The following is a 27,078-nucleotide window of genomic DNA, read 5'->3' on the forward strand; positions in this document are numbered from 1 at the left end:
CTTAGGAGATGGGTTGGTAGCCTCAGACTTGTTGGTCGTTATTACAGGCCTCCATGTAGTCCAGAGACATTAACATTATACCAATCAATTGGAGTTAAAAAATCTGCCTCCAAAGCTCTTTCTTATGCCCGATGCTGACTCAGTGAAACAACAGTGTCTAGACCTTAAGGAAAATGTAAAGATGTTTAAAAGCAATCAGTTACTCAGTGCAGTACACAGTGTCTGCACTGTAGCCAATGACACACTTGAGACCATGGGCTCTGTCAGGAGCCTGGTTGCATTAAAGCTTTTTCTACTCTTCAGTGTAAGGTTCCCTGTTTTGAGAAGAACAGCTTGGCAGGAGGAAGCGTCCATTTAAAACAGGACAGCCACTGCTTCTCCTGTGCAGCAGGTGGGAAGTCAGCAGACTGAAGTGGGGAATGGACAAGGCTTTGGCTTCACTGATCTTCAGCTTCTCACCTAGGATGGTGTTATTGCAAGGGATTTTTCAGTATTTAGCATGTGTCTTCATGCAGAGGTTGCTAGCTCATTACCAGTGTATTTTCAAGGCAGCAGGTCACATAGAAATTCTCTTATATTTCCTCTTGGGGGAATCACCATTCTTATGGCTCAGAGGTTATTTTTGTGTGTAATTAAAAGGTGCTTGTCACTTGAGTTTGGTTTATATAATAATCTAGATAATAATATATCTAGATATATTATATAATGTATCTAGATATTTATATAATAATTCTAGATAATGATTTATCTAGTTCAAGGAGCTCTGCAAAGATCATGGAAGAGTCAAAAACTGCCTGAAGGTGCCAGAAAATTGTGTAGTATAGCAAAAAATAATGGCATGGAAGCAGATTTGCTGCCTGCCAGTAAAAGGACAATTCCCATGTGTACGTTTTGTATCATTTGTAAATTTGTAATTATTAAGTTTATATAAAAAATATATTTGCTGAATATTTGACATTAGCAGGGGGTGGGGAGTGCGAGGAGGGGTGTGTATTGAAGAGGAACACAAAAGGGAAGGGTTCCAGCTTTGGGGGATAGCAGATTCCAGCTTTGGGGGGCATCACCACACATGCAGTTGCCCTAATACCTCTGTCATATGCGATGCATTCTCCTTTGTACCGATGCAGAGATAATGTGAGCATCCACAGTACCATGCTCAGGTGGCTCATTTCTGGCTATTAGTGATATGAATTGATTGCAAAGAACAAGCAACTTAATCATGATGATAAATGGGTGGTGATCAGGTCTTGCACGCAACCAGAATAACTTGCCATAATAAAGCTCTGCAAAGTATCTTAAGAACATGAGAAAGAGACACTGAGTAAGAAATGTGGTTTAGGCATATGCAAAGTTTTGTGTCTCAGTATCGGCTGATTGAAGTGGAGAATAATGTCTTGACATCAGATAAAACGTGATGGGATGATAAAGGACCTCTGAATGGTTGGGGCTGCTTGGTGAGGCCATTCATTACAAAAACTTTGCAGTCGGAAAAAAAAAATAAAGAGTTTTATTAGGTGAATAAAAAAATTTGAAAGTTAGCTAGGAAAACATTCCAAGGGTAGGACTGCTACAGTATAAAGAAGGAATTTAACTAAGTACAGCTCATTAAAAAGGAGTCAGATGTCTATAAAAAACATTAATTTCATGCTGCATTTAAAATTTCTGTTAAAATATATTATATTTATATATATAATTGCTTATTGCTTAATTTCTGCTGGTTCCTAATATCAATTTAAATAATTTCTGAAAGTGTTTTTTTTTCCATTGGTCTATACTGAAGTTTCAGCCTCTGGAGTATCTCACATTATTCTGTTATCATCACGTGGGCTTTTATTCTGTCTCTATCACTTAGGGTCTAGCAATACTTCGTATGAAAGAATATGTTTTAAGTCTGGAAAATGTATATTTGAAGACACAATCCCAACTTGTGTAGGGACAGACACCTTTTTTGCTTTGGTATATTTCACAGGGTCACAATGCAACATTTCATGTTTAAGCTTTTGTGGAATTAAAATGAAAACTTTCATTGAAAGCTTTTGGCTTGCATGAATAGGGAAAATGACTGTAGTGCCATTAACCTCACTATGCATATTCAAGTCATTAAAGAAAGGGGAAAAAATAAGGTGGACATGTAATTTCCACTAAGGAATATTGATTCCTACCATTTTAGAAATTACAGGCTGGAAAAAGTCACGTCACCGAGGTTCAGGAAGAATAATACACAAACAAATAAGATCCCATTAGGGATTAAGTTAAAAAGATGCTTAAGAACGCATTGCTAACAGAGTGAAAGGAGTGTTGTGAAGAGAGGTTGGGTGGGATGGATGTCATTAACAAACCACCACACTTTTCAAATGAGATTTTCAGAAGATCATGATGGCCCTGGGTGCTCAGACCTGGGCTCTCGGGGTGGCTGGCCCAGCTGCCTGGGGTCAGACGTCACGGGGGCACATGCCCCTGACAGACTACAAATGGGGGCTTTGTACTTCCCACGTCTGGGCTGGGAGGGACATGCTGACTTCTGTCAGCTCCAGAGAACCTGGTGCAACCCCACCCTTTATGGGGAAGCAATAATGAACGGAATTTCATGGTTTTATTGCCGGGTCAGGATTTGACAAGATAATGTCACATGTTCTACAAATAGTAAAACATGGAGAAGAGTGGAATGCTCATGTGTAGACTACTCATGTGTTGTGTCTACAGATAGTCCAATATCTAGTCCTTATATTTATATTTCTTATTCTAGTGCACTATTGACTCTATATTTTTTGCAAATAGATACATTTATTGATTCTTAAGGGTACCAGTAAATGTTTCACTTGTATTTTTTTTTCTCATTTAAATTAGTATAATCTCTCATCTGCTGTTAAAATGTAAAAGATCAGAAATGATGCTTGAGTAAACACTGTAGTAATTTATGTAACACCCTGGCAGTTTCAGATGTTTGACATCGTCTGCTGTTCCTTCCAGCAGATGAATTTTCAAAAGCTGGCTTCTGTATTTCACACCTGCAAACTACAGCAATGTTTAATAGGAAGTGCTGTGTGCCTGCAATTAATTCTGAATGCAGAAGTGAAATCTGGCCCATGCATCAAAGAGCTTGGAGGCCATTTCTCTGGTTATTTGCTCAGCTGACTGTATTTGATCAGAGCTGATGTCCTCAGTGGTACGGTGAGGTTGGGATACAGGAATCAGAGTGCATTACTAATTGCGGTCGCATTGCAGAAGGAATAAGTCTGAGACTTTTCCCTGCTTCTTATAGTGCTTTTCACCATTAAAAAAAGCAGAATTGATTGATTCCCTGTGATCCATCTGGAATCGTTACATTTGTATTTCAGTTCTGTGTGAACAAGGGTCCAATTTATATTTCAAGGGTACTTACCTAGTTGTATTTAGGCCTTTTTCATTTTGCAGCTTGCAACTTCCTGGGACCAACTGCATCCAAAATAGTTGTCAGTCTCAGTTCTTATGCTCATATTACTGTTTCTTTGTCCCTTGCAGATCATGATTTTCTGAACAAGTCCTGCTGAAATCCTTTCATGCAGTTTCATCAACTTTTTCAACTCCTCTTGCTTCTCATGGAGTTTCCTTTCCCTTGAACTCTATGTTTATAACAGATACATATTGCTTTAATTTCATGCCTATTTTCTATATAGCCTGATGAAATTAAAACAAACAAAAAATTATAAAAGATGTGGAGGGTATACCAGAACAAATGTTTAGTAATAGGACTGATTTATGCCCTGAGTACAATATGAATAAGCCATGGGACTGCTTGCATGATCAAGACACTGAAAATTAAGTGCCTGGCCCTGTATATGTATTACACTGCTTCAGCTGGTAGCTCAAAGACCGAAAGTAGTCCCTCTGGAAAATGTTTGGAGGTATATGCATTTTTTCACACCCTGTGGACCTATTACTACTAATAATAGCACCAGTTTCATAGCACTGTGAGAGAAAGAAGGCAGGTGGAAAAGGAGCACCAAGCAACAGGAGATACCGTGGTTTACTGTGGTCACCATCCTACTGCAAGTCTAGGAGCAGCCAATGAAAAAACACACTGAGCAAACTGCATAGGAATATAAGTAAATAGCTATAAAAGTAACAGTAATAGCAGAGTGTTTATGAGGAGCTGGCTTGGTATGAAGTGCCTCTAGATGTCACTGTAATATTGTAAAATGTATGTAAGAGAGAGCTACAAAGCTGATATGGGTTTTATACTCTGATTCCTGGTAACTGTTTTGGTCAGCCTGTAATAAATTACTGGATCATTAAAAATGCCGTTACCAGATGTTGATTAACAGCAAAAAACTTTTTGAAATCTATCAGTAAGACTGTTACTGAACATTTTACTAGAATATTAAATATTCCTAGCTTTGGTTTAACTAACCTAGTTTTTAACAGCAAAAGCTAGTGTGCAGGGCAACAGCTCATTTCTGGATGTTTTTTTTCTTTTAGTCCCTGAGGCTCAGTCCTGATCTTTTCTGGGCTGTGTTTATGCCAACACTGATGTTAATACAGCTGAGATAGTTTCTCCTGCTTTACACTGGTACCAATCTGATCATCTTAGTAGAGATTAAAATAAGGGCCATAATTTATAGGAAAAGCGTGAATTAGAACACAGAGTACTTGGATGTGACCAAAAAAGTCGATCTGCAATTTCATGAGGAACAATACAACATGAACACTGTATACACTGACTAATACATCAATTGCCCTCTCCACAGGTCATCAAAGAAAAGTCACATTTGAATGAGACGGGAACAAAAGAGAAGAAGCCACCAGATTCAACAGGTTAGAATATTTTTTTTCTAATCAGTTTCTAGCTCCTAAGCCTACAACCGTACAAAAATAGCCATCACTCTCTTGAGCAGCTCCAGTGAAGTTGCTTGGGTTACATGTATGCTCATCAGCATGAGTGAGAATTGTTCAAGCAACATCAACCTACTTTTCATGTGCCTGTGCAGGTGGTGGCAAACTGCTCAAAAAAGTGCCTTGCATGAGGAGTTTATTAACCCTGACTTGGCTGACATTAATACATTTGAGTGAGAAAAATGTTTTCCAGTGCTCTGTACGAAGGGAAGAGTTTCTGCCCCATGGCATCCCTGTTTTAAAGGAGTAGTCTGCTCTTGCTTAGGAGACATTTACACCGACCTTGAAAGTAGGAGAGGAAAGCAAATGCTTAGTTCAAAGTATAACAGAAGTTATGCTAAGTGCACAACCCTACTTTAATATTGTTACTGACTATCAGAGAATTACTGACAGATGCATTGGTAATTTGTCCGCTTACAGAGGGAGCCATCCAGAAGAGCCAGTCCTGCTCTCAGGAAGAAGTTGATAAGCTGAACAAGGAAAATGCCAAGAATGAAAGTTCTGTTCTGCTTGAAATGGATCTACCCAAATTTCATACTGAAGGGCCAGTGGAGAAAGAAGAAAGTTTGGCTTTCAAAAGCTGTTACAAGTACAGGAGAAGCTCTGTTCAGAAATCCTTCACTACAGTAAAGCAGCAAGATGATGCTGGTGATAACGCTTGTCAGAGGGTAACTGGGCAGCAGATAGAGAGTGAGTCCCTAACAGACGGGGAGAGGAAGGAGGAACATAGGGTGTCTGGAAATGAAAGACAAGAGGAGCAGGAGAATGAAAGGGAAGGAAATGCTGGTAGGAGTGAAAAAGTTGAGGAACCACCAGCTCCTTCCCAAAATGAAGATGAGGCAGGACAAAGCCATGATCAAGAGGCACCAGACGGAAGGTAAGGTCGGAACCTCAGGCTGCACATTCTTAAGAGACATGTGTAGTTCAAGTTCCAAGTCAAAGTGGCTGGTTAATATAAATACTGGTGAAAATTCAGCCCAATACAAAAGTGTAAAATGAGTTTGTCTCTCTCATCTGAGCTCTAAGCTGAAATTATACCCTTAAAAAAGACAGGCAGACAATCTACCAGATATGGTCCTAGCAGTGTACTTTGGTTATTTGCTTGGGAAATAGCTTAGGAACATGGGAATTATATTAGGCTTTTCATCTTTGAGGAGAATTCTTGCATTGTTATGCTTATATACTGCAGCTTCACATAACCTATGAGCAAAGTAAGGCTGGATTAGGCCAGATACCAACTGGGAATTAAGTTACTGCAAAATGTAGTAACGTAAGTGATAATATATAACTGTGAAACTTTGCTGAGGCAATTAAACAGATAATTTTTTTTTTACTGTAATTCTTTCTTTGCTGCGCTGATATATGGCCCTTCAGGGACAAACCAGTCTCAGCTCTCAGGAACCTATATGAACAGACTGAAATCCCACTGCTTTCCCTTTGCTTTAAAGGTGAGATTGATGGTCAAATGTTAAATCAGAAGAACTCAGGTGAGGATTTCAGTAACGGAGAAACATTTTGCTGTCATGATTAACTCAGAGGTCATTTTTATTTCTCAAGATGAATGTTAGAACAGTTTATTTTACACCATGAAGCAAAATAACCTAATGCTATTTGAATGCAATAATTGTGTAGGCATTTTTCACCTATGTTTCTAAATTTGCTCTGCTTTAAGTGTACCCTGCTCTAATGCCATATTTTGTCCTTGCAGGTGTAAAGGCTGCGAAAAAGGTACAGGACATTATAGCTCAGTTACTGAGCAGACCTGCCAATTTGAGCATAGTGGTAGCAGTAAGCCTCGAGTGAATGATGAAGGCCTAATGAAAGATGACAACAAAAAGAAAGGGTAGATGCAGAAAGTGTTGATGACATACGTAAAACTAAAAAAAGCTCCTACAGGAAGTATTCCTAAAGGCAAAGCATTTGATTCCACTGGTATTACAGTGACAATCAGAGACATCTGTAGAAGAAAATTATTTCATGATTGTAATTAGTAGGGGAAAAAGGTGTGCATGGTAGCTCTGACGGGAAGCAGTTGTTCATGGGCCACATCCTAAGCTGCTGGGAAACAACACGGTTCTGTTTGCTTCCATCTTAGAGGCTTCTGCCCTGGCAGAAATTAGACACAACTAATTTGCTTCTGCCACAGCTACTCCACTAATACTGTCCTCTTTCCCTCTTCTTTTAACAACAGAGCTAAAACTCCCAAGTACAGAGTAGTGGGAGAAATTATACCATGTGTGGCAAAATTGGTTGATCTATGGAAGTGCTGAGAACACGTGTTAACACAGAATTTGCAGTGCTTTGGATGTAGCCTGCAAAACCAGCTTGCTCATATTCACACCATTGCGATGTGAATTGAGAACGACTGCAGCCTATAAAATAAATGCCCGTTTTTGTGTGGAAGCCTGACTGATGATGTTGAGCAGCCTGATAAATGGTACTCATGCACTGAACTCTGGAGCAGTGTTCGTGAGTGCTCATTTCTAATATTAGAGCTCCAGCTTGAGAATTTCAGTGCCTATCCCTGTATATGAAGTGATGCCACATGGAGAGGATGGCCTGAAGGATTTCAAGATGTATGTGTGTGCATGTGCATGCATAGGATTCAGAATAAATTTATTTGCTTTGGGGATGGGGGAGGAGTGAGAAAGTGAAACTGTTATTAAATGTTTGTGCTAGTCTTTTGTAGCAGGAAACAGGAGATAGCCTACCAAAACGTTAAACTCTGTAACCTGTCCTGAGCTCTGGCAGATTGTTGGGGATGACATTAAGGATAGACTGTCTTTCTTGGAGCTTCTTTGATCTGTTATGGGATGTTGTTCTAGAATAGGGAGAAATCCCCTCTGGTGTGCATGAAAAGAAAAAAGAGGGTCTGTCACTGGGAAAATCTTGAAGGCTAAACCTTGGGCATAGTTTTAAAGTGGCACTCTGGCCTCTTCAAAAGAACTCTTCCTTGGCCGAAGTTTGGTAGCATTTGGGAGCTGAGCTTTCAGAATGACATTTTCTTCTGTCACTTACATGCTGGGGAGCCTTGGACTTTAAGTTGTTAAGAGTCAAATTCTGCCTTTAGGATAGAGGTTTTCTTGGCATTTTGTGGGTCTTGGTAACAAGCAAAGACCCATACTTAAGGGCGTGCAATTCAGACACTGCAGAATCCCAAGTAGGTGGCAAACTTCCAGAAGCCCCAGCTTTTCACAATTCCTTGACCATGAACTAACTTCCTGACCATGTAAGTTATTAACACTGTCAAAAAAAATATCTAGGTGCACAGCTGGTGTCCTGGAAAAATGGACATTCACTGTGAATAAGGACAATCTACTGCTACATTAATGACCAAAGTATTACTGCCAGCTACATGCTGTCATTTTTTTTTTTTTGTTTATGTTTTTAATCATTTTCACTGGAGTAATGAATGGTTTTAAAATTGTTCAACAAGCATCACACAAAAGGGAGCCGGCATTCCAAACCAGAGAGCTCATGTTGAAATGCTGGGGCTCTGGCCCTCCTAACCAGTTGAAGAAGTATTTGTCACCTTGGTCAGCCAAAGGTCACTCTCAGGAATATCAATCAAATGAAAAACAATGTGGGTATGAAATTGAAGTCTCAACACCCTGCAAAAAAATCCAAAGAGAAATTAGGCACGCAGGGCTGGTCTCCAGCAGGGATTTTGACATCACGATGGCAGAATGGTCCAGCATGCGGAGGTCCAGACTGTAATACCAGAGACCTGCATTTGTGCTGAAGCTCCATAGCCGCTGCAGTGGGATGCTGCAAACCCATCTCTTCTCTGTGCCCCTCTTTACCTTTTATCTGCTATCCTTTTTTTAAGGACGGAAAATTTCTAGAGCAGCACATGACAGTTACCATATATCCTACCACGCTAGGTCCTAAGCCCTACTGGAAGTCACAGGTGCTACTGGCCAGGGTGGAACTCCCTCATGTGCACAAGCTCTAAATGTGATCTTTAAAAGTGATGGCCACACTGTAGGGAATGACGTATTGTGTCAATCGGTAGAGAAGGGGATTCTTCACTATGAACTGCTAAAGGTGGAAAATAACCTCTTTTAGCTGGGCCTAGAGGAAAGCTCAGCCTCTTTTCCTACCCCACAGGAGAGTTACAGTACATACTCATCTATTAATAGTCCAGGAGTGGGGTGGGGTGGGAGGTGGAGAAAAAGCTGAATTCCTTTGAAACAAATTGCTGAGGCCCTTCGTGGGCACGAAGTTATATTGGTTAAGTCTAGTGGTTTCACTTTGCCTCTTGCTACTGTTGGGCGGAAATGCTAATTTAATAAAGAAACCCTTGTCTTTGTAGTGGAGCTCCCCAACAACACCCTGTTTTCTGAGCCAGAGCTCCTGGAATAAAACACTTCTTAAATAACAGAGAAAGACCTGTCTATAGAACTTAACAGTAGGTGTATTCAGTTCTTAAATGAGCTTATCTGGGGAAAAGAGGGACTAAAATATAAGATAGACAAGTGCTGCATGTGACCACTCATATGCTGTCTGTCTGTTTTGTCTTTTATAGATGGTAGTCCTACTCCACCAGCACCATTTGATCACCGGATTGTCTCAGCCAAAAGGGTGGGGATCAGCAGTTATTATAATGTCAGCGAAAATGAAATCCTGGGAGGGTAAGTCAGGTGAAACCAATCAACATGGAAAGCAAGGCACAAATTTACAGCCAAGCACCCTGGGAGGTGAATGGCAGCAACGTACCTCACTAGAGCTGAAGTCATGAAAGTCTTAAGCTCTAACAGTGCTTTAGAGAGGGCTGAAAACAGGAGGCTGATTTTACTGTGTGAGTGAACTTTGACTTAAGCTTTGGCACCAGCAGACTTGGCTTGTAGTTGGTATTGTTCTAGGTCAGCCAGCTGCCCTCAGGTTTTATGACGTGGCTCCTAGGATGCTGTAATACTTTACCTCACATCGCAGCCAGCAAATGTAGCAACATGTTGTAGCCTTCTTTCTCTCAGTGGGTCCCACCTCTGAAAACACTTGCATGTGTTTAGATAGATCAGCAGGATAATCTGACAGGCCATGAGGTTACTTGATCTCTCATGCTGACACTGTTTAGGAGAGAGTGATATTGTCATTTTTGATGGCAGCATGGTCTTGGGTATGGGTTTGTTTCATCATGAAATCACAACCCTCTCTTGGAGAAGAATGATGAGATGGAGAGGGGCAGATTGTGCATGTGAGTGAGTTATTATCCTTACGGTTTGTCGACTTCCCTGGGATTAGTCATTGCATGTTGCGAGGTGAGTGTAGTGAATCATTCAAGTGGGATAATATCAAGTAGAGCAGTGTGTGATTTTGGTGTACCTAAATGAGTAGCAGCAAGTCTATTCTACACAACAAAACAGCAGCAATAGAGCAACTGAAATGGAACCCAGCAGGGAGAAGATAATGTCTGTTGTTTATAATCAAGTTTACATTCAGGGCTTACACTAGTACCATTGGTTGATAACATTTTTTCTCCTTTTTTCTCCTAGAGGGCGATTTGGTCAAGTGCACAAATGTGAAGAGAAGGCAACAGGTCTCAAACTAGCAGCCAAAATTATAAAAGCAAAAGGTCCTAAACAGAAGGTTGGTAGAGCATGATATTAGTCTTTTGTTCCCCAGTGGATTCCACCGTGTTCTTCAGCTACACAACAGACCTTGGCCAAGTGGCTCACAAGCCACCATGCTCATAGGACTTGCTGGATTGCCATTGGCTCTAGTTCTATTTCCCTTCTCCTCTAGAACTTCTAGTAACTCATCAAGGTCCTCTTTTGGGGTTTCCTCTGTTAGTTTTTTTAAATCTTAATTTTTCCAATTTTCTTTTCTGCTCTTCATGTTTATTTGGCTTTCCTTTTTTGCTTTCTGCTGTTAATTCTGTTGGTGTTTGCTTTAGTGGTAAAAGCTTTTGTCAGGTCTGTGACACAGCGTATTCCCAAGCACACTGTAGCCTTTGTTGAAATGACTTGATGTCACATTCTGATAACAGGCATGATCTGGGCTTCTGACATTAACACAAATACAGATGAGAGGAATTAGTCTGGCCTGTTTTGCAAATCTCATGGCCATCTGGGACTTGCTTCCACAGGAAAGACATGCATAGCACCCTTTGTGTGACAGCGGTGTCATTAATGGCATTCAAGGGTGGGATTTGTCTCAGCTAACTGGGGTTACTAAAATACAGCTGCAGCCAGGCTGATCACCAAGAATCCCCTTGTATTCAATGGAGAAAGACTGGCATCACCAGAGAATGATTCAGCCCATCCTAAACTGCACATCTGAAATAGCTGGGCTGAATGGAAGTACCAGTCTCTCTCCCCTGGCTGCAAAGGGAGGTTTTGAGGACTGTCCTGGACTTTTCTTACACAGCTTAATTTGGTACAACTACAGCTGGTTGAACCAAGTCCTGTTCTGCTTCACTCTTTTCTTTACATCCCTGTGAACCCACCACTTGTCCTTGTGAGCTCTCGCCTTCCTTTTTGCCCCAAATAGCTTATTACTGAAGCTGTCCCCCACCCGAGCTCTGAGTTCAGTCTAGTAGCTCCTATAGCCTTGAAATCCACCACTGCAGCAGCAGAGAAAAACCCTGTGTTTGGTTGACACAAGTGAAAACATGAAGATAATGTAGATATCTGGTTCAAACGATGTCCTGTTTCATGTAGCTTTCTTAGAGAAAAGTCTTCTGAAACAATACTCATGACTTTTTACAGGATGAAGTAAAGAATGAAATCAATGTCATGAACCAGCTGAATCACGTGAATCTCATCCAGCTATATGATGCCTTTGAATCTAAAAATGACATTGTACTAGTCATGGAATAGTGAGTGTTTTTTTTTCTTTCCCTTTCTGTCTTTACCACTTTTGCTAGAATTGTCCATTTCCTTCTTACTTTCCCCTGAAATTATAAATAGAGCTTCTTACCGGTGGAAAGAACGTATAAAGATGTTCTCAGGAACAACAAAATAAATGGAATTTAAGGGAAAAGTTTTCCCATCCAGCCATTTATGCATTTTTTTCCAGTGATCTACCACTTTCCTGGTGCCGTAAAGCCACAGCTTCATTTGAGGCTAGAGCTGTATTATATATCAGCTCTCTAATTTCAAATTCTGATTTGTATCAGCTAAGAAACAGACCTCTCAGAATATCCTCTGTTCTGTGAGGCAAATGAGAAGACATCTTACACTGAAGAGGAGCCAGCTATAGGTGTTGTGCCTAATCATTATACTGGGTGCCTGAATGTATAAACCTGGTTTTTGTGCTGTGTTATCAGGTTAATTAGGCACAAAATAGCTGCCTTAAAGTCAAGTTAAGCAGATGTTGTCTTAAGGAAACCAAAAAGGGTATAACTAGAACATTGAGAGGCATGGCAGAAGGTTCAAAGTTACATGAGTCTGGCTATTTTGGACATTCTCAGATACTCCTCTAAATTTGGTCTACGTGATTAGCATATCACAAAAGGGAAATGTCTGTGTAGCTATGAATGGGTTAGCTGGAGGCATTCTGAAATGTGAGAAGTTAAATCATTTTTGTTGACTTTAGATAGTTTCAAATTGAAATTTTGGGTCCTGTCCCTCTTAAACTCTGAGGGAGTAGACTGCAGATTTAAATACAGATTCTCCATCATGTTGTCTTGGTTTTCCATGTGAATTCATTAATTTCATTGGTACAAAATGATGACTTAAGACAGCATAAGGTTCAAATTTCAAGACTTTCATATTTATCAGTGGATGAGAGACTGGACTGTCAGACCTGGTAGAAATTCAGGCCAGTATGCATCAGAACCCAGTTCTTGGGAAGTTCGGATCAGACTACAAGCTCATATTGTAGACCCACCTTACTGAACTTGACTGTGAATGATTAAAATAGTCAATAGCATAAATTCTGTATTACTCTAACTGCATGGGATTGGATTTGGACTTAGTCACCACTTTATTGTCTTTCTTTCATCAGTGTGGAAGGAGGAGAGTTATTTGACCGAATTATTGATGAAAACTGCAATTTGACAGAGATGGATACTATCTTGTTTATAAAACAGATCTGCGAGGGAATTCAGTACATGCACCAAATGTACATTCTTCATTTGGATCTCAAGGTAGAGAACTGAGATGTATGTTTTGTGCAATGACAGCTGTGGAAATTCTTATTCTTAATGGTAGGCCATACAGTTTAAGAGATTCCCATGTCAGAAACAACAAAGGGCATTATTCTGCTTTCCTCAGATCAATGTGTATTTAATTTAACCACAATGAGATCAGTTAAATTACTACAGGAGTAAGTAAATTAGATGAGAATTGTGGTCATATGTCATCAAGCCCCACAGCACTTGATTTTACAGACTTCCACAGACTGATTTTACAGAAAGCCAGCAGCTTTCTGTACCTTCCTATTTTCAATTTTGATATTTGGATCTCAAGATACTGTGCAAATATTATTTAACTCAACTGCACAAGATCTCCATTTTACACATCAGCCATGGCGTAGCAATTATCCCCATTTTTTACCATGCAGAAACCAAGGCATGAGTGAGTAGAACTAAATTCAAGGGTCATTCAGTATCAGTGGAAACCCTGCACATCTTTTTGAGGCATATGCTACACTGTCGTAGTCGTGACAAGGCTTCAATAGATAGCCAGCTTAAGGGAAAATACATTAAAATGTACTTGCTAAAATTAAAGGAATAAAAATGATCAGTGGCTAATGTGACAGATACAATGTGTCTGTGTCAGGTTAGGCAATTAGTGTGACTGAAAGCTCAGAGAAGGGTAGCAGATTTTGTACCATGTGCTTGTTAGTTATCTGAACTGTTCAACTATATACACAAAAAGTCCCTTCACTTCTTTTTAAAAACAAATCCACCAATTTCACATACCTACTCTGGCTGACTGCTAATGGTTAACTGTCACCCCTTAGAAAACATTTGTTGTAAAGGTATTTTTATTAGACTGTACATGTGAGTTGGCTCTTTCTCTCTTAACCCAAATTTTATCAAATAAGAGACTTATTTCTTACCACTGTTTAGTGCCCAAATAAAATAGGATGATGTCTTTAGATTTATGACTGGCTATAAAGCTTCCTAGTGATCCCTGAGCTTTGCAACAAGGCAAAAAGAAACAAAATGTGCGCAAGATGGTTTTCTCTTTGGTGAGATTTTTATTACGGCTGCTGTTTTTGGCTTGTAATAACTGAGTTAATATAATACATCTTTAATGTTGTTAGCGTATACGTTATTGCAGTGGTTAAGCAAATGAGCAGATGCTTGTTAGGACCTGCTTCAGTCACTAATCAATGACCAGACTCACTTTTCTCTTTATAAAACATCCAGTTACCTAGAAACCTGTCAAGCAGAAGTTCACACGGTTCTTTGGAACACATTAATTATGTTCTTGGAGATGGCACAGTTTTAATAAGTCAAACTGCTGACAAAAAGATACATATACAATCCAAGAAATTCTTCCCAAATAGCTCTTTTCATGTGCTTGCCAGCTATGCCTTCTCCCTCCTGTTTTGCTTGTTCATAGATTGCTGTCAGTAACAAATGAGTTTCAGGAAGAAAGCTTGAAACTGAAAGAAAATCATGTTGACCATAATAATCCAGGACCTCAGAAACTATGGACATATGGTGTTTAAAGTCCTACATGTAAAATGAATTAGTAATGGTGACAAAGGTTAGCTAATGTTTTAAGTGTTGAGGGCTGTTTTGTTTCAAAGAGGACTCAATGAGCAACAAGACGGAGTAGCTATAAAACTGCTGGCAGTGAATATGAGACTGTATTTTAGGTATTTACATTTCAAAGACAATTGGCCAAATTCTGTTCTCAGTCCCTTCTGTATGAATATGAGTAATTCTAGGAGGTTAATGGATTCCTGCCAGGGAAGTGAAGAACAGCATTTGGCCCTATGAAAATCCAGAAGGATTTAACCTGTGAATCCTACCTTTTGCTAAAATATCTGAGAAAAGCATGAAGTTGATGTGATTAGCTTAATATATCACTGTTCAATCAGACAGTTACTGCCAGAACATTAATGAACTCAGAAACTTAAAGCTGTAGGATAAACTTCAAAGCCCAACAAAGTAGGTTTGGGGTTTTTTTTGGGGTGGTTTTTTTTTGTTGTTTTTTTTTTTTTTAATAAAAAAATCTGTGTCAGCTTATTAAGGTCTGTAAAATCACAGTGCCAGCATCCTGAAACCCCATTTTGGAAGCCTGCATTCTCTGTCCCCCTCTCCTTAATGAGTTCTTTATCTAAACTGCTGCCTTATGTCAAATTGAAAAGCCAAGAAGAAGAAAAAGCAGTTGCAAGGCACAAAACACATGACCCCAACTGCTGTGCGATAGCAGGGGGTGTACCCGTGCAGAGAAATCTGAACAAGGAGTAAAGCAAAAGGTGCTTATGAGATGTTTGCTGTGTTTTTAGCGTTTTTCTCCCTACAGTTTGGTAAAAGCCCAGTTTTCATACTTGTTTCTCACTGAAGTGTTTTTTTTATTTCTCTTGGCAGCCTGAGAATATCCTGTGTGTGAACCGAGCAGCAAATCAAATAAAAATTATTGATTTTGGATTGGCGAGAAGGTACATGCAAGTGTTCTTGCTAATCGTAAATGAATTGGGAAACAGTGAAAAAAAGAGTATTATGTCTCTTCAGTGTCCTATTTGATACCTAATGGTCTCCTACTGTTCTTAGGACAGATTTAATGTGACTCTTTTAACCAGGGTTCTCTTTTAATAAGGAATGTTTGGAGCTGAGTAAAAAAGATTTGTTCTGAAGCGTTTTTTCAGGTAGAAGGTTTAGAGAGGGCTGATTCTTACTAAGCATGCACATAAGTATCTTGCAACAGATAAAATGGACAAAATGGGTGGTACTTCTTGTCTGGTCTTGTCTCCAACATTACAAGAATCTTCAAAAGAGAGTGTAAGAGACCATCAAGGGCTGTTACTATGTATCCCATGCTCTATCACTTCCTAGTTTAATTAGGTACCACAACTTCAGTGAAGGATTTACTGGTTAAAAATCCCATGCCTATGATATGGAGAAATCCCAAAAGGATAATAACAGCTGCTCTGAGAAGCCCTTGAAATCTGAATTTCTTCCTTTGTATAGCAGTTGGGTTTTGCCCTTAGCTATGACATAAAGCTTGCAAACATTTTTCATTCGATATATGGGTATATTTATTTTTACTTTGTACCTCTGTCTGTCCTTGTTTTCCTACTGAATTCCCTGTATGCTTCTAAAATCCCTCTAAGTGCTAGACAACTTATCATGCAACTTTAATTAGGGTTGTAATTGATGTCCTCTGTTAATGTTTTTATTTCCTAGATATAAACCCAGGGAAAAACTTCGAGTTAACTTTGGGACTCCAGAATTTCTTGCTCCTGAAGTTGTGAATTATGAGTTTGTCTCCTTTCCTACAGACATGTGGAGCGTAGGAGTCATCGCTTATATGCTGTAAGTAATTTCAGTATCTGCTTTGTAAGCTGTTTCTAGGTTGAACTCTGTCAGTCATCCAGATTTGTTGTTATTAGTGGAAGATTGACAAAATCTGTACCCAAAATATGAAATGTAGGGTTCTTTCCAAATTCCACATTCAGTAATCTCTCCTCTTTTCCAATCACCATGATTTTTTCTTCCTTGTTTCATTGCACACCTCTCATGAGTGAGCATCACACTTCCAGAGGAATATAGACTGCTTGGTAAGTTCCCAGTTGGTATGTGCAAGAGTTGTCAGAGGTCTAGAAAATATAACCTATCATGAAAGACAGTAATGCTTGGTCTGTTAGGGAAGAAGGGTGATTATTTAAACCTGCAAGTAGAAGAGAGAATGGGAATGGTCTGGAGACTTTCCTAGACAGTAACATGTTGCAAGATAAGCCAAGAGTGACTAAATGATCATAGGTGGCACATTGGAGATCATGTACAGGAAAGGGAAAAGACAGGAAGATTGAACATACTTCTTTTTATTTTAGCCTCAGTGGATTGTCTCCTTTTTTGGGTGATGATGACAATGAGACTCTCAACAATATCCTGTCCTGTAGCTGGGATTTTGAAGATGAGGAATTTCGAGGTGTTTCTGACCAGGCCAAAGATTTCATCTCAAAGCTTCTCATCAAGGAAAAATGGTATATAATCCCTGTATCTTTGAAACGTGTGTTCCATGCTATCATGTCATAGTTGTGTCACTTGTGCTGCTCCATTGCAGAACTATCATGAATTATCTAAGTTTTTTATGTCCACGTAGAATATTATAATGCCACTTCATAGATGCTGTTCATTGTGTCCATAAAATGCTCTGGAGTTATCTGAATACATTTTTGCTGTGAAGCAAAACTTACTTCATGGATTAGCTGCCATCTGGTGTAGTGTCCTGAAATGACAGCATTGCATGATGGCAGAACACATGACCTGTAGGAGATAATTGTTGAATTGTAAGATTCTGGGAAAAACACTTAATAGCATTCTGGTTTTCCTTTAGCTGGAGAATAAGTGCAACTGCTGCCTTAAAACACCCATGGTTATCAGACCACAAGCTCCACTGCAGACTCCAGGTCCCTAAATTTAAATATTCTTGTGCATTATAGATCTGCTGTTGTCTTCTGTTGCCACATCGCTATTTGCTTTGACCTTTTTCTTAACTGTTTTTGAGTCTTCCTTGCTGCTGCATCTCTTGCCACTGTGAGCCACATGTGTCTTACTGCTTTTTTTTAGCTGTTGTAATTTGCATGCTCATACTTGCTAATCAGTTCTTGCACGTCTGGGAAGAAATGTAACATCATGCAATTTCTGTGTGTTGCTGAGTGAATCCATTTTCTTAGCAAAATGAGACTATTTGCAAAATGAGCACTGAATTACCATATGAAAAGACTTTTTCAGCTGAGAATGATTCTGGTTCTTGCTTTGAAAACCCTTTCAGGCTCTCTTGAAGTTCCCTATGAGTGCTGTTAGATTTCATCCTACCTCTTTCCAAGGGATACCTTTCCCAAAAGAGCTTGGAACCTCACCCAGTACATATCTTTGTACTTAAGCACATTCCTGCCTTTCAAGGGAGCCAGTTTAGTGGGCAACACAAAAGAAGCGGTTGTTTATTCACACAAACAATTCAGCTGGGCTGAGTTGGAGAATCAACAAGATTTTAAAGCATTTTGATTATTCCTCTGTTAAGTAGTCAGTGAGCTGGGGAGATTCACACTGTTGATGAGCTTGCTGCTGGCTGATTCTAAGTCCATTCTGTGGTTCAGTGGTTTGGGAGGGGATAATTTTATGGTTTCAGGATTTTTACAGCATTTGAGGCTCAATATTCACTTCCCCCTTTGCAAGCAAAGCACATCTATGTTAAATAAAATGACAACTGTATTGCCTAGGATGTACGTGTCAAGGTGCCTCTTGAACTAGAACCATCATTAAGAATTAAGAGACCGTATTATTCATTATCAAAATAATCTTGTTAAAATAAGAGCAAAGATTGTGATGATAATAAAGAGCAGTAGCTTTGCTGATGAGATGGTGTGGGTTCTGGGCAGGATGGACCAAGCAGTGTCCTGACAACTCCATCTTGCAAGATGTTCCTGTTATACAGAGTGAGGATAAAAAGAAGTAGGACAAAATGAGAAATAGTATCAATCAAATAAATTATTGTCATTTGCATTGAAATTCAGTTTTCATTATAATCTCCCAGAACAGCAATGCCCATAAGATTTTATTTTTAGAAGAATTTATTATTAGAAGATTTACAAGTGTCAGTACACAGTAAAAACAAGAGAGTTTGTCACTGTTAAGTACCTCCTCAGACGGTTTCGTAGGATACACTTTGACTCCTTATTTGGGCTCCAGTGAAGCTCTGATTCCTGCAACCTGGGGAAGAGGCTGTCTTTTCAAATGCTGCAAGAACACAGGCTGCTTACCTGCTGTGCTGCTTCCTATCACCAATTTTCTTCTCGGGAAACCCTACCCTAATAGAAACTTTACAAGTCATGTTGTCCTTCGTAGCTCCTCCCCTGGTATTTTTTGTTCATACTTGTGCTTTGCAAAATAGCCTCACTAAACATGCTGATGTTGCAGTGTTCTGCCGTTATCTTAACTAGAAGTAAGATCTGATTGATCTTCAATTAATGCTCCAATAATGGCATTTTTCTTTTTTTTGTTTGTTTTTATTTTCCCCTAGAAGAAGGCTAAAGATGACTGTGTGTCCCAGGCACCCCCGGCTCAATAACCTTTCTGAAAGAGCTGCCAAACAGAAGGTTTGTTTCAGGTCCCAAGTGTTTCTTTAGACATAAATACTGTATCCCCTGCAGAAGGGATCAGTGGGCAGCCGAAAACCTTGCATAGTGCAAAGCGCGTGGTCCAAACTGTATTCACCATCCCTGCTGTTGTCTGGAAAGCATTCAAAATGTAAATTGGCTCTATCACTTATACCAAGTCACAGCAATGTGCAAAAAAATTCATATCTAGGAAGCCATATGTGCTGCAAACCCTGGCCGTTTTAGAGGGAATGGTTATGCTCCCACTGGCTCTCATGGGGCAGGATTTCACCCAATAATTTTTCAGTGTTGAAAGCTTTCAGGTTTTCATGCTGTGGTTAGGAGTATGGCTTAAAAAGGGTAGAAATATGAAAAGTAATTACTTTTTAGCAGAGGCACGGGCCAGACCCTCAGGGCAGCTCCACTAACTATAGCGAAATGAAAGCAAGGTGTCCCCTGAAAGAAGCTGCTCCCCACTTTTGAGGACCCTATTCCGACAGGGGACTTCTGTGCCCTTTGAGCCTGTAGCAACCCAAACAATTTTGACAGACCATCTCTCTCTGTCCTTTTTTCTGGCTCCCTGTCTTTGCCCTTTCATTAAAAACCACTTCATTAGTGGTTCTCAGCTGGTTTGGTTCCCTCCCTCGGGGATGAGGGAGACTCAAGTCTGCTCTCATGTTCTGTCTCTGGTCTTTGACCCAAGTGTACTCACTCAGCCACTTTGAGATCAGGCTACCTCAGGCGGTACAGTATCCCCATAAACCAACACACCAATTCCCACAGCCACTTTTACCAACTACCACAGGAGTTGGTGCCTCTGTTGAAGGACCATGGGAACAACTCAAAGGCTCTGGGGGCATCTCTGGGCAAAACTCAGTGGAGGGTCAAGATGTGAATGAGGCTGAGAACACACACACTGTAAAACCACTTCCTTTTAGTCGTGCGTCATGAGTAATAACCAGGATGCCAAAATAAAAGCAGTCCACTTTTCATCACAAGCAAGTTTTTAATGCTGCCATCATCCATCATCTGTTTGGTAGGACAAGTGATGTACTGGGTTTTGTTTGCAACAGGTTTTGTCCATAAACACGTAAAACAGAGAGTATTGTAAGAGGTTGAAATTTTTGTTCTGTTTTGACTAAGATTAGAACAGGTATTATATAGTGTAGTGTAGTAACACAGAAGTTAACGATCTTTAAATGAGCTGTCTTGGGGACTTGAAGCTGCCTTTCCGTGGTACACTGGGGGTCAGTGAGGACTAAGGTACCATTATTATATCCTACTTGCTCTTGAAGCCACACAATTTCCTGATACAGTAATGTCTGAACATCAACTTCTGTAGTGGGGATCCAGTGGGAATTAATACATCTTTGTGATCCTCAGCATTCATCCCCACTTCACTGATGCTGGGACAGGTTACACGGAGCTTTGGTCCACTCGCCTGTATGCACAGCATCTTTCTGAACAGGTTTTCCTGACCTACCTAGTTACAGTACTAATGTTTTTATCTGTGTTTCTCATTTCAAGCCACTAGCTGCACAGCAACCAAATGGTGAAAATTCTCCCTCTCTAATGCAGGAAGCACTGTATTACACAATTTTCTATTACAACCAAAATCAACTTTGAGATAAATAGACTGTCCAACAGCAGTCAGAATTATTTTTAAATAAACTTTTTATAGCTTTGTAACATAGTAACCTACCCATGATCTAACTTGCAGGAAAACCTGGTTTTGGCTTTTGCAGTGTTATTTCCTCTGCGTGTGTTTTCTTTTTGGAGTTTATTTGAGTTTACTTAATGAGTGGATCTAAAGTCATAGCAGTGCTTTGTTTTTAAAGAATCCCTTTAGCTATTTTTATCAGGCAAGTAGTATGGTTACCACATTTAACCCAAAATAATACACTCAAGTGCCAGTTGATTTAGAACTGGCATTATAAATGCTTGCAGTGGTAACACAAATAAATGGAGAGGTTTGCAGCATGCCTTTTCATGCTATGATCTGTAGGACAAGGGAAGCAAAAAAGCAGAATAGCTGCATTTCAAGAGAGACCTCCAGGACCATTTCTCCACTTAACAAAGAGGCTTTTTCTTTTTAGTATTGTATAAAACATCTCACAAATAAGGTGGCCGCAAAACCCCTTTGTAAGCAGGACGCTTCAGTGCTGCTTTCTTTTCTTTATGCACAAAGAAACCACCGTGTGGTTGTCCTAGAACGCTTAACCGAATAAAAAAGTATACTGCTGAATTAACTGGATTCTTGTTTTGTTTATTTTGCAGAAAAGCTGCTGTGTGGTTACTGCTGCTAAGAGATTTGAAAATATCAGCAGTCTTGGTGCTTTACCCCCCTGCCGTGACCGAGACTCCTACTAAATGGACCAACAGCACTTTAGCTGCAGGACAAGTCCCAGCATTGCTGAGCTGCTGCTTCTCTATTCAGCTGTTGAAAGAAGGAAAGTATTTCTCCAGGTTGCAGAAAGGTGTTTCTTCTGGAGCACCATGTTCTCCATATCTGGGAGTGCTACGTTAGCTTGGACTCATAACGAACTTCTCTCTATCTTGTCTTACATCCTCATTTACTTATCAAAGGCTTCTTAAGGTTCAAATTATCAGGTTAAATTGGCTGTTCCACATCTCATCCCAGAAGGCAGTCTGTCACTGTGTTATGTCTGTAGCCAAGGCTGATTTGACACTGAAGTCAAATAATTATAAAAAAAAAAAAAAAAGGCAGCCAATTTAAAGCTGCCTGATGTAGAATATTTGAGGTTTGTTTTTCCTGTCGCACTAAAATGAGCTAAGGATTAGCTCAACCAAAGGCAAAGCCATGTTAATGTAACACCAGGGGAAGTGAGAAATGAGGCTTTCCTTGCACATAGGTGAACTCGATGCAACCATGATATGATACATTTTAGGATTCTTTAGCCTGGTGAATTACTGTTCACTTTAAATACACTTGGATTAATTAAACAAGAAAGAGAACAAGGCACTATTCACTTGTACCCATGCAGGCTCTGTTCTCCAATATGCAAGTATAATTCAGAGTTATTTTAACAGAGGGTGATTTTATACTAGCTAATTTGTTTAATGCTAATAGGACTGATTAAGACCATTGGCAAAAAGGAGAGTCAGTCCTCTGCTCATTATAACCTCTGGGTACAGGCCCAGATGAAAATCCTCTGTTTTTCTAAAGTTTTCTTTTCTAATCTTGCTGCCAAGCCTTTCTGATTCTTAACTAGATAAAAAACTGGGAGTCAGAACAGCTGAATGCTTTACCTGAGATTGTTTGAGTATGACTCATCGTTAAGTGAATCTGAGTCTTAGTTGCCTAGGCTGCAAAGTTAAAATAATGAGATTTATTCCCTGCTGTATATGGCTTTCTGACTGCTTGGTTTCAGAACTACATAAATGCAAAAGCTAGTGAATATTTTATTCAGTGATGCTGACTCATTGTGGTGCCTTTAGATTGTCTTTGATTAATCTGGTTCTGATCAAATTACTGGTTCTGATCAAATATTAATGTAGCTATCTCTATATATTTATCTATACATTTCATATGTATTTATATTTAAATTATGTCTTTTTTTAAAGGGGATCAACATAAAGACAAAACAGTATTATTCATCACCACCCAATGAATTGTTTTTCACACCTTTGTCCATTCTGGATAGCATTCATATTGAAATGAAAGGGGCCCATTAATGGGGTATCACAGCCATGACATTCTCTACATCTAGTTTGATCCAGTGTTTTAAAGCTGTTGTAGTAGATGTCTTATGACTGCTCCTGTACATGATTAGGGCTTTCTACGGTGAAATCTAAGAAATACCAATGTGTTGTACTAGTGGTTGCAAATATATGAGACCCACTACTATCACACAGTGACTCACCACGCAACTATGGTACCATGTAGAGCACTGCCACCTTCAAATCCTTATCTGTAGTCTTAATTAAAGCAAACTTTGACTAGCAGAAATGGAAGTTTCTTTGGGGAAAGATTAAGCAGTCTCAAAGCAAGAAGATGAGCATATGACTCTTAAACAGAAATCAGGCTGCCTACTTTTAGTCACCATTTATATTTGCTTGTGCAAAACAAATAGAAAAACTACCGTTCTGTTAGAGCTGGCGTTCCTACTCCTGTTCTAACTGCCTTCAAGATATTGTAGCTTTTTGTATAGTAAACAACTCAATGATCAGACTATAATGCAGCAAACCACTTTGGAATGACAAGATCTCTCATTATGTACTTTAGTGCCAGTGTTGTAGGTTTGGGTTGGGAGTTTTGCTTTTCCTGTGGTAGATTTTACATGGGTATGAATAAATAGCATGTCATTTTGAATCTTACTAACTATACTAAAATAAAAGTTGTGACTATGGTCTTATCTGCTTTGTTGCTCAGTTGAAGTAAGAGGATTTGTCATTTGTGGATATATACATCTGAGTAGTAATTAAGAGCTTAGTGTCATAAAGATCAGCCCTGTCTTAGAGTGTGTTGCACTGTCAGCCACAAATCCTCCAGCAGCCGCAAGAGAACGTGATCTCTGTTATCCACATAGTTCATCCATACAGCACTCCGTCAGAAATACACACACATGAATTACTAGGGCGGGTAGAAGAGCTTGACGTATCTCACCCGCCGTGTGAAGTCAGGCCCTTTTACAAGGCATGAGTTGAAGAGGGGGCACCTCACTAGCTAAACAGGGCAGCATGCTAATATACTCAAGGGATTTAACTTTCATTCTTACTAACGTAAATAGTGACGATCACACTCTTGAGTCTTAACTGCCCCACTCTTTCATCCTTGGAACAGCTCCTGTAGTGAGGGGTGAGGTTGAGGTAGAGGCAGTTGGGGGAGGCTGGACTGAACGAGTCTCTACAGTGACTGAAGGTGCCATTTGGTGCCAAGGGTTAAGTGTAAGTGTGGGCCTGCAGGTGTCCAGTGGAGAAGGAAAAAATCCCAAACATACTTCATGTTACTGCCCCATAGACTAGAACTGCAGCACCAAGTCAAAAGGGAGGCATGTTACAAAGATAATTATCATTATTAAGGGTAAAAAAAGTATACTGCTATGTAATTATGACTGATGTGAGTAGTGACGTGCCTGAGAAAAAGGTCTCCAGAGGTGTCCATCTGTATCTTTTCTGGCTGTTATAATTGTAGTTAAATAATAACTTGACACAGCTTCTTTTTAGTGGGTTTCTAATTCTGACTCATTGCACTTTGAGCAGTATGCTGTTTTCTGTGTGCGTGTGTGCATACAAGTTTGGGTTTGGTTCTGTTTTCTTTTGCCCCATCCCTGGAAATGTTCAAGGCCAGGTTGGACAGGGCTCTGAGCAACCTGATCTAGTGGAAGGTGTCTCTGCTTATTGCAGGGGGGGCAGACTAGATGACCTTTAAAGGTCCCTTCCGACCCAAACTATTCTATGATTCTATGATTTAAATATGTTCTGTAATGACTAATAGCTAGAAGCTGTTATACTAAATTATTGTTTTGACACATCATTATTTATTTTCTACTAGGTAATAATAATAAGTCAACTACATCTGTGTGAGTTTGCTTATCTTTTTGGTTGTGTATTGGTTTAACTGATTGCATTTGGAAACTGGATTGCTGTGCTTGAGAACAGGTTTGGGTGTGAAAGACACTGTACTAGCTGTTGTTACTCCACTTACCTGCATACCCACAAACAACCAGAGATGGCTGCAGGTACTACAAGAGCGATATAGAAACATCAGTTATGGTGGCAGGGATAAAGTATCAAGATGCAGTATTTGGTCTGTGTACACCATTGTATTCTTCCTGACATGTCCAAATTAAAGGCCATATCATGGGAACATAGTGTTTTATACTAGGTGATGATTTGACCCCCAGGTTTGCATACAGACTCCCTGCTGGACTGCAAAAGGGCAGTGGGCTTTCTGTTTGGAAAGGCAGCTTCAGCAGCAATGTTACATAGGGGCTGTTCTGCAGGAGTGACCTGTGGGAAGTCACTGGAAGTTGAAGGCACTCTAACTGACGGATTTTCCCAGGGTCTCAGATGTAACTGTACTCAGAAAAGCACGACTTGACTTGTCAGGCACTGAAAGAGATCTATCACCTGGAGCTTGTAAGAATTAGGATGCTGTTATTCCCATTTCTATAGCTGCAGCAGAGATTCAGCTAGAGAAAATCTCAGAGAGTTTTGCCCAAGACGTACTAGAGTAGTGTAACATTAGCATCAGGATTAGAAGCAAATTTATTTGACTCAAGGTGGCACAGTAGTGGCTTTCCAACTCTTTTTACATGTTGAGTATCCTTGAGGCTATGAAAGCCTTTGCCACAGGAAAGTGTCCATACTGTTGTGTCTGTGTTTGTAAGCACCTGCAGCCAGTCGCTCCCCTGAGTACCCGCACAGCATAAGCAGCTGGCAATCTGTGATAATCCACTCTCTGATATCCACTCTGGAGATTACAACAGAAACTACTTCTTAATTTCTTTTTCATATTCCTTCCAATTTCAGAAGCTGAATAAAGTTAAAGCCTAAGATAAATTCTGCTATAACTTGATTCCAACAGGAATAACATTGCAGCTCCACAGAATTAAAAAAGGGAAGTGCTTGGTCCACCTTTTGTGATGTGAGTAGCACAAGAGCCCCGTTTAATCCCGTCCTCCCTGCCAAAAAAAATCTACATTGCACCAATTAAGATCAGTAAAAATAAAAATAACTCTATATTTTAACAGTTAAGGACTCTCAGTCAAGATGCAGTTTTTCTGCGGTGGTTAAACTGCTGCAGTAAGAATCAGGGTATTTCAGCATCTTCAGTTTAATGCTGACATTACAAATCACTGACAGCCTCTTTAGGCAAAGTGGCCCCCACCAGCAAGAACTGTGAGAAAAGCAGGTGTTTGTCAGCTCTTCTCTGCTAACGGGGACCTGAAAACATCTCACCCCCTTCCCCTGGCCCCACCAGTGAGCAGGGCAGTTAGCATGAGGATTTTTAGTATGTGGTAATGACTGAAGTTTTGCTTAGAGTCAAACCCACAGCAGTGATGAGTGAACGAGCACTGATGCTCCAAACTCCGTCCAGGAGGATGCCACATCTTCACAGACTACTTTGATCTTCACCGATAAATACTTGTCCTTGTGTCTTGTGTGAATAAAATTAAACACTGCATGAATCCATTTAGGGACACTAGGCTGTTTCACCTTCCATGAAGGCTTGGTAGCTGAACAAATACCTACCTGTTCCAAATCTTAGATGAAGATTGGTAGAGATAACACTTTGTAAATATGTCGTTTAGCTGTTTTCATAGAGTTATCACATTTTGGTGTGGCAGAATAATTTTAATGTAACACATAGTGACTTCTCTTAAATTTAGATGACAGGCGTGTGAGAACTAAATTATGAAGCACGTGGATTTTCAGGTACCTTATCACTTTGGCTTGCACGTCTGGCTTTGTAGATTAACTCATGTATCTCTGATATGTGTTCTTCTGTGAAAAACATGAAGCAATCTTGTAAAAAGATGACTGAGGAATAAATGCTGATTTTGTTTACTCCAGGGTTTTTGTTTGCTGTATTTAATGTGCCTGTCATTTATACTAATAAGTAAGAGAAAGAAACATGGTCTTTTTCCCAATGACTGTCTTTAGATACATGAAGGTAAAAGAAGAGTAATTTCCATTGAAACAAATATACCTAAATCAAAGGTTCGCTCAGGCTCACAGTTTGTTCTCACCCTTTGTAAAAAGCCTTGTGTTTCTGTGAATAGCTAGGACTTGAGGTGCTCTCAGCTGCAGTCTTGCTGCAAGTCCTTAGACCAGGTCACTAGGGAGGAGATTACTGACATTTCTGGTGCTTGGTCACTCAAGGGACCCGGAGTCACTATTTTCTCCCTAAATTGTCGTGCTCGAACCGTTAACTTGTTACTCAGTATTGCTATCTGAAGAACACACTTTAACCTTACCCCATCTAGGAGTCACTGACTAATAAAACAGCCTGAA

At 39.8% G+C, this 27,078-nt stretch overlaps 1 protein-coding gene across 2 annotated transcripts in view; it reads left to right on the forward strand.

The window, feature by feature from the left end:
- The window catches only part of MYLK4 (myosin light chain kinase family member 4), a 50,062-nt gene extending 23,431 nt beyond the window's left edge, over positions 1–26,631 (forward strand). Inside the window, exons 2-14 of one of the 2 annotated variants that reach the window (XM_080377813.1) lie at positions 4,728–4,794; positions 5,293–5,749; positions 6,581–6,600; positions 9,401–9,506; positions 10,368–10,461; positions 11,583–11,692; positions 12,823–12,964; positions 15,368–15,438; positions 16,184–16,312; positions 16,831–16,983; positions 17,337–17,409; positions 19,023–19,098; positions 21,376–26,631. In XM_080377813.1, the coding sequence (XP_080233939.1) occupies positions 4,728–4,794; positions 5,293–5,749; positions 6,581–6,600; positions 9,401–9,506; positions 10,368–10,461; positions 11,583–11,692; positions 12,823–12,964; positions 15,368–15,438; positions 16,184–16,312; positions 16,831–16,983; positions 17,337–17,409; positions 19,023–19,070 (1,470 nt within the window). In that variant the 3' untranslated portion in view covers positions 19,071–19,098; positions 21,376–26,631. The remainder of the gene's footprint in view (positions 1–4,727; positions 4,795–5,292; positions 5,750–6,580; positions 6,601–9,400; positions 9,507–10,367; positions 10,462–11,582; positions 11,693–12,822; positions 12,965–15,367; positions 15,439–16,183; positions 16,313–16,830; positions 16,984–17,336; positions 17,410–19,022; positions 19,099–21,375) is intronic. The other variant, XM_080377814.1, reaches the window with a different exon arrangement.
- The last annotated feature ends 447 nt before the right edge of the window (positions 26,632–27,078 follow it).

This window comes from Falco punctatus, assembly GCF_963210335.1.
Source record: "Falco punctatus genome assembly, chromosome: 3".
In the NCBI taxonomy this organism is placed as follows: domain Eukaryota; kingdom Metazoa; phylum Chordata; class Aves; order Falconiformes; family Falconidae; genus Falco; species Falco punctatus.